General features: G+C 37.7%; 1 protein-coding gene across 1 annotated transcript in view; it reads right to left on the bottom strand.

Moving 5' to 3' along the window:
• ANKRD44 (ankyrin repeat domain 44) overlaps positions 1–18,573 on the bottom strand; it is a 366,840-nt gene that overhangs the window by 131,160 nt on the left and 217,107 nt on the right. The window contains 4 exon segments of the mRNA XM_020993541.2: positions 4,868–5,080; positions 7,226–7,368; positions 9,964–10,051; positions 10,677–10,877. Coding sequence (XP_020849200.1) covers positions 4,868–5,080; positions 7,226–7,368; positions 9,964–10,051; positions 10,677–10,877 — 645 coding nt within the window.

The following is an 18,573-nucleotide window of genomic DNA, read 5'->3' as shown; positions in this document are numbered from 1 at the left end:
AATAATACATTGAATATTAGGGTACCTTTTCTCTTGGGATTTCAGAGGGCTTTCACATCTTACTATTTCATTTAGTTTTAATGGTGCTTGCTCCAAAGCAAGGTTTAGGAGATATAGTGGATAGAGTGATGGACCTGAAGTCAGGAAGAGGAGAGTTCAAATCCTGCCTTAGATAGTAGTTGTATGATCTTGGGCTAGTCATTTAACCCTCTCAGCCTCAGTTTCCTCATCTGTAAAATGAAGTTAATAATTGCACCTACTTTATAGGGTTGTGAGGATAAAATGAGATACTATTTGTAAAGAGCTTTGCTCATCTCAAAGTGCTATAAAATGCTAACTATTATTATTATTATTACTGATGTTAAAGGTGGTACTACAATTGAACCTATAAAAATTAACTAAATAAACTAAAGCAAAGTTAGAAATACTAGTAGATTTTTCCTTAGCACATTATAATCTTGGAAATCCTCAAAAAGGATAGTTTTCTGAAAAAAATTCCCAGAATGTATAAGTTCACATAGCAGTGTGGTATGATGGGAAGCATGGGATTGGAGGCAATAGAATCTGAATTCTAATCCTTGCTTCAATATTTTCTATCTATGTGACCATGAACAAATCCTTTAATATTTCTGGGCTGTGGTTTGGTCTTCTATAAAATGAGGCTGGATTTTATTATCTCTAAGGTCCCTTCTAGCTTTATATCTATTCTCTTATGACCACATAAGTGCTGAAGGTCACAAGGTAGTAAGAGTCAGTGGTAGGATTTGAATCCAGGTCTCTTGTGACTCTAAGCTCAGAGATTTTTTCACTAAATCATGCTTCCTCTGAGGAAATATTGGTAACAATAAGGATCAAAGACACAAATCTATGCCTAGGCATCATTATTTTTCTAAATTTTGCTCTAAATGGTATTTTCTTTTAAATTTAAAATATAGCATAAAGAGTTTGTTTTTATGCAAAAGGAATATTCAAATGGTATGAATGTATTTTAAACCTCATCTCTAGAAGAAGTGCCTAATGTGGCTGATATCCCATAAGCCAAGGCACCACTGTTTACTGAGCAGCATTTATATAAATTGCAGTCATAGTGCTAGAAAGTAACAGAGCTCTAAGACGTATAGCTTACAAATTCTGCCCTATTTCAATGACAGTAAATATCTCCTCTCCTTTATCATTGCTTCTTTTGCCTTGTAGTGTTTGGATTTTGGTGAAGGTACTAATGAACACTGACAGAATGAAAGGCAGGGAAAAGAAGAAAAGATGAGGCACATGTGGCTAGGACAAATTACTGCTGTCATAGGGATGGTATGGTATATCAATATTCAATGCCATGCTTATTTCACATCCATCACTTTAGTCTTCTCTTTGTGTTATACACCATTGAGCCCAAGCAGGTGGCCCTCAGGATATGCTCAAAGAAAACATTAGTTGGGGTAACAGGAGGGACAGCTGTTTTCTGATGGCTACCTTGCATCTTGTGGAGCATTTATGGAAGGGCATGGCCAACAAAGAGAGCAAGAGAGAAGGTAGATGGGTTGCAATCTTGGAAAGATAAGATAGAGCCATGTTGTGGAGGACCTTAAATATTAGGCTGAGAGGTTTACTCTTTACAGAATTGTCAAAGGAAAGATATTGAAATAAAACCACTTTATAATTTATAATGCTTCTTCTATTTGTAAATTATATCAGACCATACATTGGGTTACTTGAAACTAGTCACTTCTTCTAACATAATATGATCAAATGTTAGTGATTCAGGAGAGAAGATTCCATACCACATGGGTGACAAAGAGAACTGTAAGATACAAGACCAACACAGCAATCCTTACCTTTTCTCATCCATCATTGAACTGCTGTGAATCATTCAACTGATCATTTCTAACTTTCATTGCTAACAGGTAATATATGGATAAGAGTTCAGTCACCTGACAGACTGTGTCCCAACAGGGAAGGAGAAGGAGGAATAACTATAGTGTAAGTGTAAAAACTGCAACCAGATGTTGAAAGGAAAGTTTTTCATTTGGGCTTTCACCCTGATTAACAGAGCAAAACTCAAGACAAAGAGAATCAAAAGGGTTTTATTACAATTATGTCAAGGTAGCAACACACTGATGGGCTGATCACTGAAGACCAGCAAGGGCTTCAAGGTGGGGACAGCTTTTATAGGTAATTTTAAGACAATCCAAATAGGTCCACTTCAGCAGAAGAGGTTGGGCCCTTGAATGTCAGTTCCTCCCCAAGGTAGCAAGAACAGGACAATTTGCAGGTAAGGGTAGGGGAAAAGGAGCAGATAATACAAAAACTTCAGACTTTCCTTCTCCACCAGAGACCCCCCCCCACCAACAATCTTTGATAAGCAGGGTTGGAACAATGCATAACTGAGTCAACATAACTTTCAATACAGACACCTTGCTTTGGGCAAAACAACAATCCACTAATGACTCAAGATCAATGACTCTGAAAAAAATAGTACAGAAAAAAATACCTGGTACTGGACCCAGTTTCATATTCAACTCCTACATCCAATTTTCATCAGTCTTTTGGCTCCATCTTGCACCAATGCTAAATGCTTTCCAGTGTACCTCAAAAGTATGCATAAAGATGAACTACACTTCCCAGGATTCTCCCATCCATAAACCTGGGAAATTCCAGCAGGATTTGGCAGCTTGATAGCACATGCTAATCTTTTGGAAGACTATATGAACTCTTTGGGCTATATTTCAACAGAGAAGAGCTAAAATGAGTGCCTGAAAGTTAAAATAGCATAGGGATAGGAGGCCTGAGTGTCTGAGCTGTTGATAGGGAACACAGACATGGAATGACACTAATGAAAAATGGCCAAACTGCCTCAAAAACAAGTTTGCTTGAAATAATACATGATGCAAAATGGAATATATAGAGAGATTGGCCTCAGAATCAGGAAGGCCTGGGTTCAGTTCTCCTCTCTGATACATACTGACTGTGAGACCCTGAGCAAAGCATTTAATATCTTATTGCCTCCAGCGACTTCATAGGGTTCTAAGTTTTAGAAAAGGCTATAATTTCCATTGGTTGAGCATATTCCTCAGTAGCTTCCCATAATAGTGAAATCAGAAGTCTGGTAAAATAAAATAATTAATCAACAAACCCCTATATGCCAGGTACTGGGGAGTACAAAGAATAAAAAAAAATCCCTGCTCTCAAAGATAATAATAACGATGATGATGTCATATAAAGACAAATCCAAGCACCACTTTAGATAACTCTTATATTTAAAATCATGATTAGTTCATGAGAGAAAATGGAAATCAAGAGGATTATTAAACTAAACTAAATTAAATAAGCACTCTTTCAGGAATACTTAATGGAGTGGTAAAGGAAACAGTCTAAACCAGCACAAGAATGAATTTTAGATGCAGCATCTTCACCACAATTTAGAATTCACAAATAAATGGTAATGATTGGGGCATGGGATCTGGGACTCCCCCTACTCCCCTTCAAGCTTTCCCACAAATTTCAGAAACCCAGCCCCTGAACCCAGATCCCTGGCATTCACCTGATGTATTAGTATAATCCTTTCAATTGTTCTTTCATTGTGTCCTCCCTCACCCAGCCCAACCCTCCATTCTCTGTTACATCTAACCCAGCCCAACCTTTCTTTCTCAGTTACCTCCAGACCACCCTAGGCTATTTGCCACTCCTTAATCCCAGCCAAATCTTTCTACAATCTTTTATCCTATAAAAATATCAGTAGTGTCCCTATCAAATGTACAGACCCACTAAGAGTCTGGCCCATTTGTACTGGTGTCACAAATAAACTCTCTACTTGGACTGGAAGGCTTGAGCTGTCTAATTCTTTCAAGGCAGACCCTTGTATTTTGGGGTTCCCAGCACCCCTAGACCACCACATTATAAAGAAATGAATGCTATCACAATCTGGCACACACGCGTGCACACACACACACACCCCTAAGCATTGTGGGGGCAAGGCAAAAACTCAATGCCAATACTACTTGATGGCACTGTGGGCTGATGCTATGGTTTTGAAACCCAATGTGGAATTAGCTCCAGTGAGGGGGACAGGCCCCTGAAGTGTTTGAGAGCATTCAGCCTCAGTCTAGTCCAGAGACCCTTGGAAGAGCAACAGCAGTCCAATTCATTTCTCTAATTCTCTAATCTGTCATGTTAGCTCAGTATTCAATTTAATGAAATACTCTAGGTTGAGTCAACATTCCAGAAACTCAGGGTACATTGAGAATAGTCACTGGGCAGAAATGAAGCACAGCCTGAAGTGGCACATTGTTTAGGTTATGATGGCTTAGAATGAGGGTCTTCCCCTCCCAGACTGATATTTTTGTGATGGTAAATTGGTCCATCTTTTGTCTCAATTTTTACCTAGCCCATAGTCACTGAATGGGCATGGCCACAAACAAGCTGAGATCTGGGAAGGACCTTAATTTAAAAAGGCATCCTGGGGCAATAACCCAGTAGCTTTGACTTTTGTCTTACCATAGGACTTTGATGATTCTGGAGGAGAGAGTGAAGGTGGAAGGTCTGTCTCACTTAAATCCAAATCACATGGGAGTCAAGATATCACCCTCAAGAAGAAGGATGAACAAGAACAACAAAACGACAGATGGACCCCTTTCCCCTGACCAAGATCAGTTTACCTTCAGCATGACAGTGCCAGGCAATGTCACACTTTAAACTTTAAGGTTCAGAGTTACTATTTAAATCAACACAAAACATCCCAATCTAAGTAATAAGGTATTTAGAGTAATCAATTTTGCATTTAAAGATGGCTCACAGAATAGATGGGCAGCATCTAGAAAATCTAAAAACCAGTAATTACCAATCACCACATACTCTCCTGGGAGATGAACCTCACCTGGACATTCACATCTGCCCCATTGTTCACTAACAGTTCAAGACAGAGAGCACCATGGGTAGAGGCAGCAGCAAAGTGCAGAGGGGTGAATCCACTGGTATTAGGCTGGTTCACATTGGCACCATAATCAATCAGCTCATTGACTACAGCATCTTGTCCATTATAACAGGCTATGTGAAGTGCCGTATTTCCATAGACATTGATTTCATCAATCTGCAAATGAGACCAACAGGAGGCAATTACAATTACTGAGGCCAATTTACTCCGTTTCATAATGAATAACGGGATATCTGTAGCAACAGGAAGGTGACTCCAATTAATCAGTGTATATTATTCAGTACCTACTCGGCACTTGACACCATACTGGGGGTGGTACAAAATTTATGATGAAAAGATATGGCCCCTACCCTGGAAATGCTTACAATATAAAATTAAAGATCAAAATAAAGTAAATGAGATAAAAAAGGAGCTTGCCAACATATAGGAAGAGGTCATTTTTCATAGACATTATTTACTATATTACCTCATTACTATGTATGAATATGTGGCACTAACAGTTTTTGCAATATGAAGTGGACATTTTTCAGGAACAGGAGATAGTGTGGAAGACACTTGACATCAAGACACTTCCAGACTGGCTTTCACACTTAGCAGCTCTGATGACCATGGCTAAGTCCCTTGACCTCTCTGAACCTATTTCCTCATCTGGAAATGGGGATAGTATAAATGGTATCTACCCCACAGAGTTATTTACAATAAAGAACTTTATAAAGCTTAAGGCACTATATAAATGTGTCCTTATTATAAAGGTGTGAGTTATTATTTCAAGAATTCAAGGATTACAAGATTGAGAGCTAGAAGATTATCTAATCTAACCCTTTTTATTTTACAGATCAAGCAACTGAGATCCAAAGATGTTAAATGACTTGACCAAAGTCAGACAGGTCCATAAGTAACAGAGATGGAATCTGAACTCCAAGTCTGGAATACTTTTTACCATGCCCTCTATTTGAGGGGATTTTTAAAAACTTGCATGGCAATGAAGGTTTAAAGTCAAAGTTACATATTAAAAAGAGTGGGTGGTAATATACTAGAAGAAAAATCTAGAGAAAGGTGACAGTAAAAATAAGGGTGGAGTTGAAATGAGCATAAAGAAATGTGTTTAGTGAACAGGAGGAAGACAATAGGAAGGTAGCTAAGGCTTCAAAGAGGAAGTGGTGTCCAAGAGCAACTTTCAGCTGTTACCCTGAATCATTTCACACCAAGGCATCATCTAGGAGCAGAGGGCAGAGACGTAGACCACAACCCTGCCTGAAATAGGGAAGTTAAGAGACCTTCCCTGCTGCTTTCATAATGCTGGTCTCCTGTTTATTCTCTTGAGCTAAGGAAGCATAGGGGTGGGAGACAATGTAGACAGAAGTGCTCTGACTGGCTCTGGTCTCAACATTCTCTCATCTCAGCAAAAGAGACCGTGGTATAGTGGGAAAGGGCACTGGATTTGAAAGCAGCAGCTCTGGATTAAAATCCCAGTCTTGCTCCATACTACCTGTCACTTAATCTCTGTGCCTCAATTTCCTTATCTATATAATGAGGGGGTTGGATTAAATAATTTCTCAAGTACCTTTCAGCTCTAAATCCTCTGATCCCAAAACCTCTAGTGTTCTCCCATGCTTAGAAAGCAAGATTTAAAAGGCCAGAAGAGAAGGGGCCCAGTAATTTTATTTAAACTGTGCTCAATTCATAGGGAAGAGTGATAATCAAGAAGATTATTAATTAAATGAGTACTCTTCCCTGGTACCCTAGTCAATGTAGAATGACAAGCAATCACTGCAAGCCAAATTATAAATATAACTCCTAAATATAGGACCATATTTCCAAGGTCCACAAGTGCATGCTATTCCTGTAGTTTTATACCCATTACTAATGAGGGTTGGACTTGCATTCAGAAGATCTAAGTTCAAATCTCAGTTCTACCCCTCACTTCCTTATGTGACCTGGGACAAGTCACTTTACTTTTCCCCCCTCCTCTTCCTCCTCACATGAAGGAATTGGATTGGAAGATCTCTAGTGCTAGAACTCTAAGGCTAAATCCTTTCATCCTGACATGTGATTTCTGTTTCAACATCTCTGTGTCTCCCAGGCTAGCAAAGGTCAGCATCTTTTTGATTTTTCACTACTTGGCAGGGTCATCTTTTGCCCTTCTACTGAATTGAAGGAGAACGAAAACAAGACTCTGAGATGTTGATCTCTGAATTAAAATGCAAATATGCTGTGTACTTGCTATAACAACAACAATAACAATGAAACATGAACACAGTCATCCATCTATGAGTCATCTGGAGATGGCCCAGTGCTTACCTCCACCCCTAGATTGAGCAGGTGTTTAACCACATTTACTTGTCCATTGGAGGCTGCAGCATGCAGTGGGGTGTAACCTTTCTTGTCCTTGCATGTGACTTCGGCACCATGGTTAATAAGCAGGGCCACCACTTCCAGGTGGCCTTTAAAAAGATAAAGCAGCAGAAAGCATTATGATTATGATTATTTAGTTTTCTGAATTTGGAATCTTGCATATTACAAACACCAAAACCAAACCCCAAACAACTCCATGTACAAAATAGAACAGGAAAAAAGGATTATATGAAAATGCAAATCTTTATGAACAACAGCTTGAGGTTTTTTTAAAGTATATTAAAAAAATACAACGTATTACTTTCAAAGTTGTCCTGCTTCTCTGTTTCCTTTTGAACTTCTTTCTGTTTCATAGAAGAAAGTCACTTACCATCTCAGTGCTCACTGCAATTCTATGAGTTGTAAAGAAAGTCCTGACATGAATAGGTAAATGAAGTTCTCTACAGCAATGAAATCACAGATCTAGTCCCTAAACTTATCCCTATATGCTGTGCAGGAACAGAAGTTTTTTAAAATGCTAATTAAATACTAATTTTAAATACTAAATACTAATTTTAAAAATACTAATACTAAAAATTTAAATACTAAATGTGTCTATTCTCATGCCTTAATGGGCAGTAAAGTGAATTTAATTTTCAATCAATCACTCAATCAATAAACATTTCTTAAGCTCCTACTATGTGTACTGTGTTAAATGCATTTCTTTGATGGCCAAAGATCTTTCAGTGCCTCAAGATCGTCATACTGAGCATCAATGATTGTTATACAATACCTTAAGTATAAAAATAGAGGTGGTCTTGTGAATAGGGTTCTAAGTTTGGAATCAAGAAGAAAGAACTGGATTTATATGCAGCCTCTGACACTTATTGGCCATGTAGCCTAAGAATGACAAGTCACTTAACCTCTAGGTGCCTCAGTCAGTTTTCTAGGATTTACCCGCTATATCACAGATGGATTACAATCTGGCAATGGGACCTGTCTTGTCACACCAGGAGTTCCCTACTCACAAAATCACACACCCTTTTTGTATAACTTTAATATCATTCCTTATCAAGTAGATATAGATGACTTGGGAAATTAGGCTGAGCAAAAGCTGATGCCAGGATACAATCTAGACATTGGCTTAAAATGATAGTTATTTAAAATTAACTCTGATTTTTGATTTATTTTCTTATAATTTGTCTGTTTCTGCTAATAATAGAATACCAAAAAAAAAGAAGTCTAATTACCTGAAATTTTGCCTTAAGACATCTTTATTTCTCCTTAGGATTTCCAAAGGTAAATTTAAGGAATTTTTCAAGTTCAAGAATAGTGATGCTGTGCTTTAAAGTTATTATTCCCACATTACTTATCCAGCAACCAAATTGGATTAAGTAAAGCCAGATCTCTAGGTAAGTCTCATTTTGATCTGACTAAATGCTCTTGAAAATTATTCATCTTTCTTTCTGTTTTCTAAGTGCCAGACAGGCATGGATATCACCTTGGTAAATACTAGAAGTCTTGTTACTAGTGGAAAGAAATACTGCTGCTTTGAGAGTGAAAATAAATGACTAGCAATCGTGATTGCAAAGACGATTCATTCTAAAATTTTAACTGGAGGGACTTGGTCAAACCCAGACACCAAATCTAATGCTGTTTGTTGTTGTTCATCCTTCATTCGCGAAGAGAACCAATGACAGCACAAGGGTGATGTATTGACTAACTTGTGAAATAGATTTGTATAGAAGTCTACCTCTTATCTCCTTCAGGTTTGCACTGAAGAAATTTCCCATCTAGTCATTTTTACCAATGACACAAACGGTTAAAAAGGGGGGGGGAACCATCCCTTCCCCTCAATACCAAGGAGTGGGATTTCTTCCTCTGAGCAGACAGAATTAGGAACTGGGTACAATAATTGCACCTTGAATAGAGGATATGATAATACAACTCTTCTTAGTTATATGGTCACTCAATTCAAATAAGTTCTTTAACCTATGTAGTCAAAAACACATAACGCTAGTTCATATTTTAAAAGCACTTTAAGGTTTAGAACGTGCTGTCCTTAGAATAAAGCTGTGATAGTTATTTATTTTCCATTTTATAGCTCAGGGAATTGAGTCTCAGTAGTCTCAATGTCAGACCAAGTCTCACCTAACTTTAAATCCTGGGATCTTTCTATTACAATAGATTGCCTCTCAAGTAAAAAGCCACAATAAGTAAGAGTAGTCAAAATATTGTCTAACTAGAGTTTGAGCCCTTACTTTTGCAGGCCAGTCAACGTGTCTCTCTCTCTCTTTCATTCTTTCTTTCGTTCTTTCTTTCTTTCTTTTCTTCCTTCCTTCTTCCCTACTTTCTTTCATCCTTCTTTCCTTTCTTTCTTTTTTTAAATACTCATGTCACTTCTATTTCCTGGTATAGCACATACATTTTATGCAAACTTCCAACTAGGCCATGCAATTTTGAAATACCATTTTCCTTAGACTCATCCTTTCTCTTTAGGGGAAGCCAATCACCAGAGTGCCACTGCACACGCCCAAAATGTAGCATTCATAGTAGTCTTGGATCTTTGGACAGAAGCTGGACTGGCCTGGAAACCAGAGCTAGAATAGGTAAATACTTGGGGAGGGTCTGAAAAAGCTTCCCCACAGGTGAATATATCCAGTTTAATTAGATGAGCACTTCCCTTTTATCCTAACAGTCCTTACCCATATATGCTGCCCAGTGAAGAGCTCTCCTGTCCTTCTTGTCAAATGCATTGATGTTTGCTCCTTTAGCCAAAAGCAAATTGACCATCTGAAAAAGCCAAGCAAGAATAAAATAAAACATGTACTCTGTGACAGACTGTCTTCCCATTGTGCAGGGCTCCTTAGCCTGGGGTCCATGAACCTAGTTTTAAAAATATTTTTGGTAACTGTATTTCAATGGAATTAATTTCCTTTGTAATCTCATGCAATTTATTTTATTCGTTTACAAATATTATTCTGAGAAGAGGTCCGTAGGGCTTATCAGACTACTAAAGGGATTCACAACACACACAAAAAATAAGAATTTCTGCTATAGAGGACCTGTAGTATCAACATCCAAATGGATATAAGGGTCTTTGATCCAAAGAAGGTAGAAAGATTATATGGCCAAGGGTCCTGGAATGCACATTAAGAATCTGGTAGGCAATGAAAAGAGCCTGGCCACATACACTGCCAGCCTACTTTCTCTCATTTCGAGAGAAAGTATTGTGAGATCACACTATTTCAATTCACCATTATCTAAATGTAAAAATAAAAAATGGTAACCTAGGACATTTCTTTCTCTAAAAATTATACTGTTATATCATTCTCAAACATGATACGTATCTCCACAATGGGCAAAGAGAGGGTAAGGGGTGAATATTTGCATTCCTTGTGACTTGCTGCCCACCCACCTCCACATGGCCATTCAGAGCCGCATGGTGTAAGGCTGTCCGCCCTCCTCTGTCAGAGACGTTGACGCTGCTTAGCAGTGGGATGATGACTTCTGCACACTTAACAGCCTTATTTGCAGCAGCTACATGGAGAGGAGTCTGCCAGTTCTTGTCCCGAGCATTGACATCAGCTGAGTGCTTAATTAATACTTGCACAGCTTCCTAGAAGAGAAGTGGAGTCTGAGCTATCATCATCAACCAACATTTATCAAGTGCCTATAAGAGGTACCAGATAATGAGGACACAACAAGGCTTGTGACTTGGTCCCTATTCTCAAGGGCCTTTATGATCTAGTTGGGGAGATTTGGAGTGTATGTCTTAAGATAACATATAATAAAAGATAGCTTATTTTGCATGAGTGATACAGACAGAAAAGAGTTCAGAGAAGGAAGCAATCACTGAAGCCTGGGACAGAAAAGAAAGACCTCATGGAGAAGGTGGGACTGAAACTGGATCTTGAAGAAGTGGAAAGATGTGAAGGGCAGTCTAAGCAGGAAGAGTAGGAAGAGCAAAGGAAGAGTTACACTACATATTAGAGGGACAGTGTACACTAGTTTGTTTTATATAGAAGAGTAAAGAGTAGGATATGAAGTAGACTAGGGCTAGACTACATATCAAAGAATTGAAATTTATTTTTTATAAGTTGTCCAGCTGAAAAAAAAAGGTGAACTTTTGCACACTAATAATATATTGGCATAGTCAGTCAGTCAACAAGCACTGATACAAAGAAAGGAAGAAAGGAAGGAAGGAGAAGAAATGAAGGAAGGAAAGAAGGAAATAAGTATTGTCTCTACTATGTACCAGGCACTGTGCTAAGCACTTCACAAATATTATCCCATTTAATCCTTGCAACAACCCTGAAAGGTAGATATAATTGAGGAAACTGAGACAGAGAAAAGTTAAGTGACTTGCCCAAGGTCACACAGCTAGCAAGTGTCTGAGACCTTGAATTCAGGTCTTCCTGACTCCACACTTTGTGTATAATCTACTGCAACACCTATCTGCCTCGGAATCTTATATTCTGCTGAAATAGGGATGGCAGGAATAAATACCGTACACAAATAAGTAAATACAAGGAAATCTAAGGAAACAAAAGATAGTAACAACTAAGTGGATAGAGGGAAGCACAAGCCATTAGTACAGGTAAAAAAGGAAATAGGTAAATGGAGTCTCCAATACAGGGTATCTTAATTCAGTTTTAGGACTTAATGACTTCAGGATTACACACTTTTTAAAACTTTATTATTTATTTTATCAACAATCACTTCCATAAGTTTTTCAGTTTTAGATTTTTTTCCCTACCTCCCTCCCCAAGATGGAACACAATCTGATATAGTCTATACATATACATTCCTATTAAACGTATTTTCACATTAGTCATGTTGTAAGGAAGAATTAGAACCAATAGGAGGAACCATCAGAGAGAGGAAACAAAACACAACAGAAGAAAAAAAAATAGCAAATAATAAGCTTCTCTCTGCATTCAAATTCCATAATTCTTTTTCTGGATGTGGATAGCATTTTCCATCATGAGGCCTTTGGCGATGTCTTAATGCTACACACTTTTAAAAAAATTGAAAGGTTAATTATTTAAATATTTAAAATGCTGACATGTTTCTTATTAAAATGCAATACAATCACAGTCTTATGCTATATTTTGCTCCAATAGATTTTCAAACTTGGTAAAACCTTTCAAGGAACAGCTAGGTGGTACAGTAGATTGAGTACTGGGCCTGAAGTCAAGAACACTACACTTCCTGAGTTCGAATCTGGTATCAGACATGTACTAGTTGTATGACCTTGGGCAAGTCATTTAACCCTGTTTGCCTCAGTTCCTCATCTGTAAAATGAGCTGGAGAAGGAAATGGCAAACCACGCCAGTGTCTTTACCAAGAAAATGCTAAATGGGCTCACAAAGAGTTCGACATGACTGAAATGACTGAACAACAACAAAAACCTTTCATCTGCTGCTAACTGACTAGACAGAATTTGTAATCCTAGCCTTAAGACTATCCAAAGGACGAAGTTTTGAAGCATACACAGTTTTTAAATTCAAAATTCACAAAACTAAATGAGTTTAAATAAATTAAAATAATTAAACTTTGAAATGATGAAATGATAGTCTTAATAAATTTGCAGCATTTATACTTCTGAAGTAATTAAAACTTAAAACTGCACTAAGACTTTTGGGACACATCAAATACCTCTTTCCATTTGAATTATACAGAGATTCCCAAATTCAAGGCCTACTTTGGCAGCAGTCATAGCCTTTTGGAACTTTTGTAGCCTGGTGAGGGGCTCATCACTGAATGTCCCTTTCATTTCTCTGTTTTTTAGCTAAGATGCCAACATGGTAGGTCAAATGGAATCCTAACTCTCTCATTTTTATTCCAGCAATGATAAAGAAAGATTAACAGCAAACAAACATGGAGGAAGGAATGGGATAAGTAGGGACGACAAGAATCATACAAAGGAGGGTTAACACACACATACACATACCCCCATATCCATACCCACATTCTCACACACATAGTTTGGAGTAGAAATATGGAGAAACAGAAGGAGGGATAGGGGTGAGGGAGAACCAAGAAGGGGGAAATAGTAACAAGCATTTCTCTGTTTTTATCAGGATGCCCCGGGCCTGGTCATTTTTTCATGTTCTTTCCATCTCCCCCTCTCCCCCCAACCTTTGGATTATGTAATGAGTAGCATAGTTTTTACTTTACTAACTAGAAAGGAATCTTTCGGGAAATTCTTCCCATGCGAAGAAGTTCATGCATAGTTTAATATATTTTGTTCAACTTAAATGGGCTAAAATGATCGTGAGATTAGAAGCAGCCGCAAAGTTTCTTGAAATAAACACTTTAAAACTTTAAATCTCTGCAGCCATTTAAAATAAAAAAAAGTTGAAGTGTGAACTACCTACATTTGCCTAATAACAATTTCTGAACCATACTGAAGAAGCTTTATACAACTATGGCTGAGCAAAAACTAAACTTGTGAAGGAAACTTTCTTTACAATCATTTAAAATTTCTTGAATCCTTTCTTCTACCTTGGTTTTTTCAGACAGAAAAAAATGTTATAGCTGTTCTATGAATTCCCAAATACAAAAAAATCTCTTCCATTCCCATCCCATGTTGTTTTGTAAAACAGGCAATAAAAAGCACTGAGTTCATTCACAAAAGTAGAGGCTCTCACCAGGAGACAAGAGTAGTAAATAGATAGAAACTATTTGTTACTACTAAAGTAGGTGGTTTAACTATAAAATCAATTGTTTTTTCTTCTTGAATAAGCAAATACAAATAAGGGGAACTAAATCTCTTAGATGTAAAGGTCTGATTCCCCCATTATTAGAGCTTGCTCTTTTTCTCCACCCTGCCAAATTACTCTGTATTCACAGACTGTAGTTTTAGAGGACTTAAATAAAATGAAGTGTATAAGGAATGGGCTTTGAAAATCCTCCAAGTGCTCTAAAAAGGGTTGTTGTTCAGTCGTGTCTGACTCTTTGTGACCCCATTTGGGGTTTTCTTGGCAGAGATGCTGGAGTGGTTTGCCATTTCCTTCTCCAGCTGATTTTACAGATGAGGAAATTGAGGCAAACAGAGTTAAGAGACTTGCCTAGGGTCACATAGCTAGTAAGTGTCTGAGGCTGGATTTGAACTCCAGAAGATGAGTCTTCTTGATTCTAGAGCCGGTACTCTTTCCATGGTGTCACCAAAAAGGTTAGATAGGCATTATTGTTGATAGGTACTTTAGAGGTTATCTGTTCATTTTATAAATGAGGAGAAACTAAGGTCCAGAAACTCTTAGACCCTAGTTGCACTTTATTTTGTATGTATTTGCATTTTCTTATCTATGTACAATTCCCAAAGTGGGTGATACTGCCCTCGGAGGGGTACTGGAACAATGTAGGGGGTGGTAGTAGCCTTGGGTGCAATTGGGGGAGGGGGAAATGTTGAATAAAAATAAGGGGACAGTGGAAGCAAAAGGAAAGAAGAGAAGAAAATTTTGCAAAACTGTTCATACATGTTTCATCTGTGGTGTAACAGAGTCAAAGTCATAGTGATTGCATTATTTTCCAAATAAACACACAAAATGCAAGTTACAACCTATCAGTAGTCAAGTCCACTGATAGGTCTTAATAAACAAGTGTTGGCAGGCAAGCCTGTCATGCATTGTTGGGAAGTCCAGCATGCCTCAGCAGGAATATGTGTATGTAATGACTTGTTTAAAATATAATACTATAGGGTTACATGACAAAAATATTCCATACTCAAAATTTTAATGCAGGAAAACCCCCACAAATTCATAAGAAATTATTAAATTTAAGATGCGTCATTCAAAAAATATTTTTTAAATGACACAAATTTCAAAAAACTGTTAAAGGGTTAAAGAAAGTAAAGTAATTTTTTTTTGAAAAGGGGGCAATAGGCTAAATAACTTTGGGAACCTCTGCTCCAGAGGAAGGGAGGGGAAATAAATTCAGTTATATAGCACCTACCACTTTCCAGGCACCAAGCTAAGTACTATACAAATATTATCTTATTTAATCCTCACCACAGTTTAGGGAGATAGATGCTATTATTATTCCCAGACACAGATTAAGTGATTTGCTCAGGGTCACAAAGCTAGTTAAGTGTCTGAGGCCAAATTTGAACTCAGACACCAGGTTTTGTACTCTCTTCCCTTGTACCACCAAGAGAGATCAAAGGAAGACTCAATTTGAAGATTAACCCCTAAAAGTCTAATAGGAGCATATTTTTTCAAGCAGTTAGCTATGCACTTGCTAGCACTTCAGTGTTCAAAAATTACTGAAAAATAATTGTTGTTTGTAATTATACATGTCACCCACTAGGCATAAATAGTGGCATATTTTACAAATTGGGAACTCCTTAGGGGCAGAGAGCCTGTTTTGTTCATTAAAGCATCTTGTGCCCTGCCCCTCCCTTCTAGGGCTTTATACAAAGTCAGTATTCAAGTGAAATTTGTGGAATTAATGTTATACTATAATCCAACTGTAAACCCCATATATCACAAACTATGTCTATTAAGAGAAGTTTTAAAGCTGACAGAGCCTGCAGCAGCACCCAAATCCCCATGTGCATTTATTGTATTGCTCTAATTATTAATTCTTTTATCCTACATTCTACTGGAATTATGTAAATTGGTGCCCATCTTATTTGTCCAATTAACAAGATTGTTCCTTTAAAATCACCCATCATCATATTTAGCCTCGGCATTTTTCTTTACATAGGCCAATTACGGTAAGAGCTGTGAGCACCAAAGAGGCTTGCTGAGGACTTTGGAACATGTCCAGAATTCTAATGGAAACATTCAAGAGGCCAGGGCTTGAAAAAGCAAAGCCGATAATTCCAAAGGTTTGTTGAATCTTAGTTTTATGTGCTATAGACATGTATCTCCATCTGTTAAACTTCAAAGGTTTTTGTTGTTGTTGTTTCTAAGTACTTGTTATGATGACTTATTTCCTTTTCAGTCATTTTTCAGTCATATCTGACACTTCTTAAGTCAATTTGGGGTTTTCTTGGCAAAGATACTAAAGTGGTTTGCCGTTTCCTTTTACAGTTCATTTTATAGATGAGGAAACTGAGGCAAACAGGCTTAAGTGACTTGCCTAGGGTCACACAGCTAGTAAGTGTCTGAGGCTAGATTTGAACTTAGGTCTTCCTGACTCCAGGCTGATACCCTATCCACTGTACCAACTAGCTGCCCTAGCTGCCTTAGCTACCTGATGGCTTAGGTGAACACTTAATGTAGATCTGTCAAGAGAATCATAATCTTTAATGGTACATTTCCTATGTAGTTCTACAATTTCCTTATCCATTCATATGAGACACCTGCCAAACAGGAGATCTAGTTTTTTATTCTGGAAGAAGCAGGGGCCCCCTAAAGCTTTTGGAGAGGGAGATCAACGTGGTTAGACTTATGCTTTAGGATTATCATAGTGAATAAAATATATGGGAAAGAATAACTCTCATTCATACATATATACACACATGTGTGTCTGTATATATGTGTGAATATTACATCTGTGTATATGTGCACATTATATATAATTTTATGTAATTATATCTAACATATTACAATAATATAATAATTAATACTATTACTAATAATAGCAACAAATAATGAAATAAAATATAATATTATAAATAATATAATAAGCATTTGCCAAACACTTTCCATACATTAGCTCATTTAGACCACACAAAAACTCTGAAGTAAGTACTACAGTATTATGATTCCCAGTTTTCAGGTGGGAAAACTCAGAGCAATACACGACTTGCCCATGGTCACATAACTAGTAAGAATCAGAGGTGGGATATGAACCCCAGTCTTTCTGATTTCAAGTCAGTTACAGAGACAAATCTGATAAAAACTCCCAGAAGGAAGGTGCCAACTTGCCACAGCAGCCTTTAGTGAAAAGACATGATTTTTGGATGACTTACATTTGACTGTGATTATTTGTAAATTTTCATAGATTTTGTTTGCATTTAATCACTTTCTGAATTTACTCCCGAGGCATGGAGTTCCTTCTACAGACCTGTAGAGGGCGCTGCTGGCAGTCAGGAGGCTTCTCTAGGACCTTCCACTATGTGAATGGATAAGAGCTAAGTATTTACAAGCTGCCTCCAGAAATGGCAAACACAGCCCAGGTCACAGGAACGATTCCATCTCTGTCAGCCAATGGAATATCATTTAAATGCCTTCCTTGGAAGCCATGGCTCCTCCAGAGTTGGGCGGCTGCTGTTAACCAATCTTATGTTATCTTTAGTCTATCTGTGTTTAGTAAAAACAGCAAAGAAGTCAGTTTTGGAAGAAAGTCCTAGACTAATACCCTCAATTAGCATAACAACTTCTACACAAGAAAAGCCAAAAGTGAAAGAGTCTGCTTTTTGAAAACTTAGTGAAACTGCTTAGTGAAAAAGTCAGGAACAAAATCCAGATTTGGGCATAGACCTCTCCTTTCTCCCCCACCTCCTGCCAGTTGTATGACCTGCTCAAAGGCAGCTAATACATTTTCCTCTGCACACCATAAAGTTGAATATTAGAAAGGGAAAATAGCCTATTACATTTGCTTTTCTAGATAACATAGAAAATCAAAGGATTTCTCATCTTCCTTAAAAAGAAAACCCTCAACTAACCCTGGTTTTAGCAAGCCCCTTCTAGTCACCCCCCTCCCAGCTGTCCAGATGGACTCTGAGGCCAACAAATCTTTTTATTGGTATTATTGAAATCACACTAACCAAAAGAGGTCAAAAGCACAATTCTAGAATCTCTAAAAACTTAAAACCAGGAAGGTTGTGATATGATCAAGTCATTACTAAAGATGAAGAGTAGCCAAGTTCGGTGGAAAGAGTTCTGGATTTAGACTCAAAGGACTTAGGTTCAAATCCCAACCGCTACTTGCTACTTGAGTAACCTTGAGTATCCCATAGATGAGAAGGTTGGACCAAGCCCTAAATCTAAGCTCTAAGTATCCTTCTGATTCTGTCTCTGCTATGTCATTGGCATTTGTCCCCTCTTCCCATTTCTCACAGCAACCACCCTCATTTGGGACCATATCTTTTTTCACCTAGATTAGTCTAACAACCTCCTAATAGTTCATTTGCCTCCAGTGTCTTTCTTATCTAATCTTAATTGTCTGGATTCACTACAAATTCTTATTGTCTGATCTCTGTGGGCCCTCACTGCTACTTGATATTTTTTTTATTCTTTCTTAACTGATTCTCTATTACTCTCTCCACAATAACTATTTCAACACTTTCTTCTCTCTTCTCAAAACTTCTATACCACTTTATGCTAGCTGAAGCAGTGGGGCAGCCTGAGGAAGGGACA

The sequence above is a fragment of the Phascolarctos cinereus genome, unplaced genomic scaffold (assembly GCF_003287225.1).
Source record: "Phascolarctos cinereus isolate Bilbo 61053 unplaced genomic scaffold, phaCin_HiC Scaffold_726;HRSCAF=1367, whole genome shotgun sequence".
Lineage (NCBI taxonomy): Eukaryota > Metazoa > Chordata > Mammalia > Diprotodontia > Phascolarctidae > Phascolarctos > Phascolarctos cinereus.
Note: the sequence above shows the minus strand (reverse complement) of the source record. Positions and strands in the feature narration are given on the sequence as shown.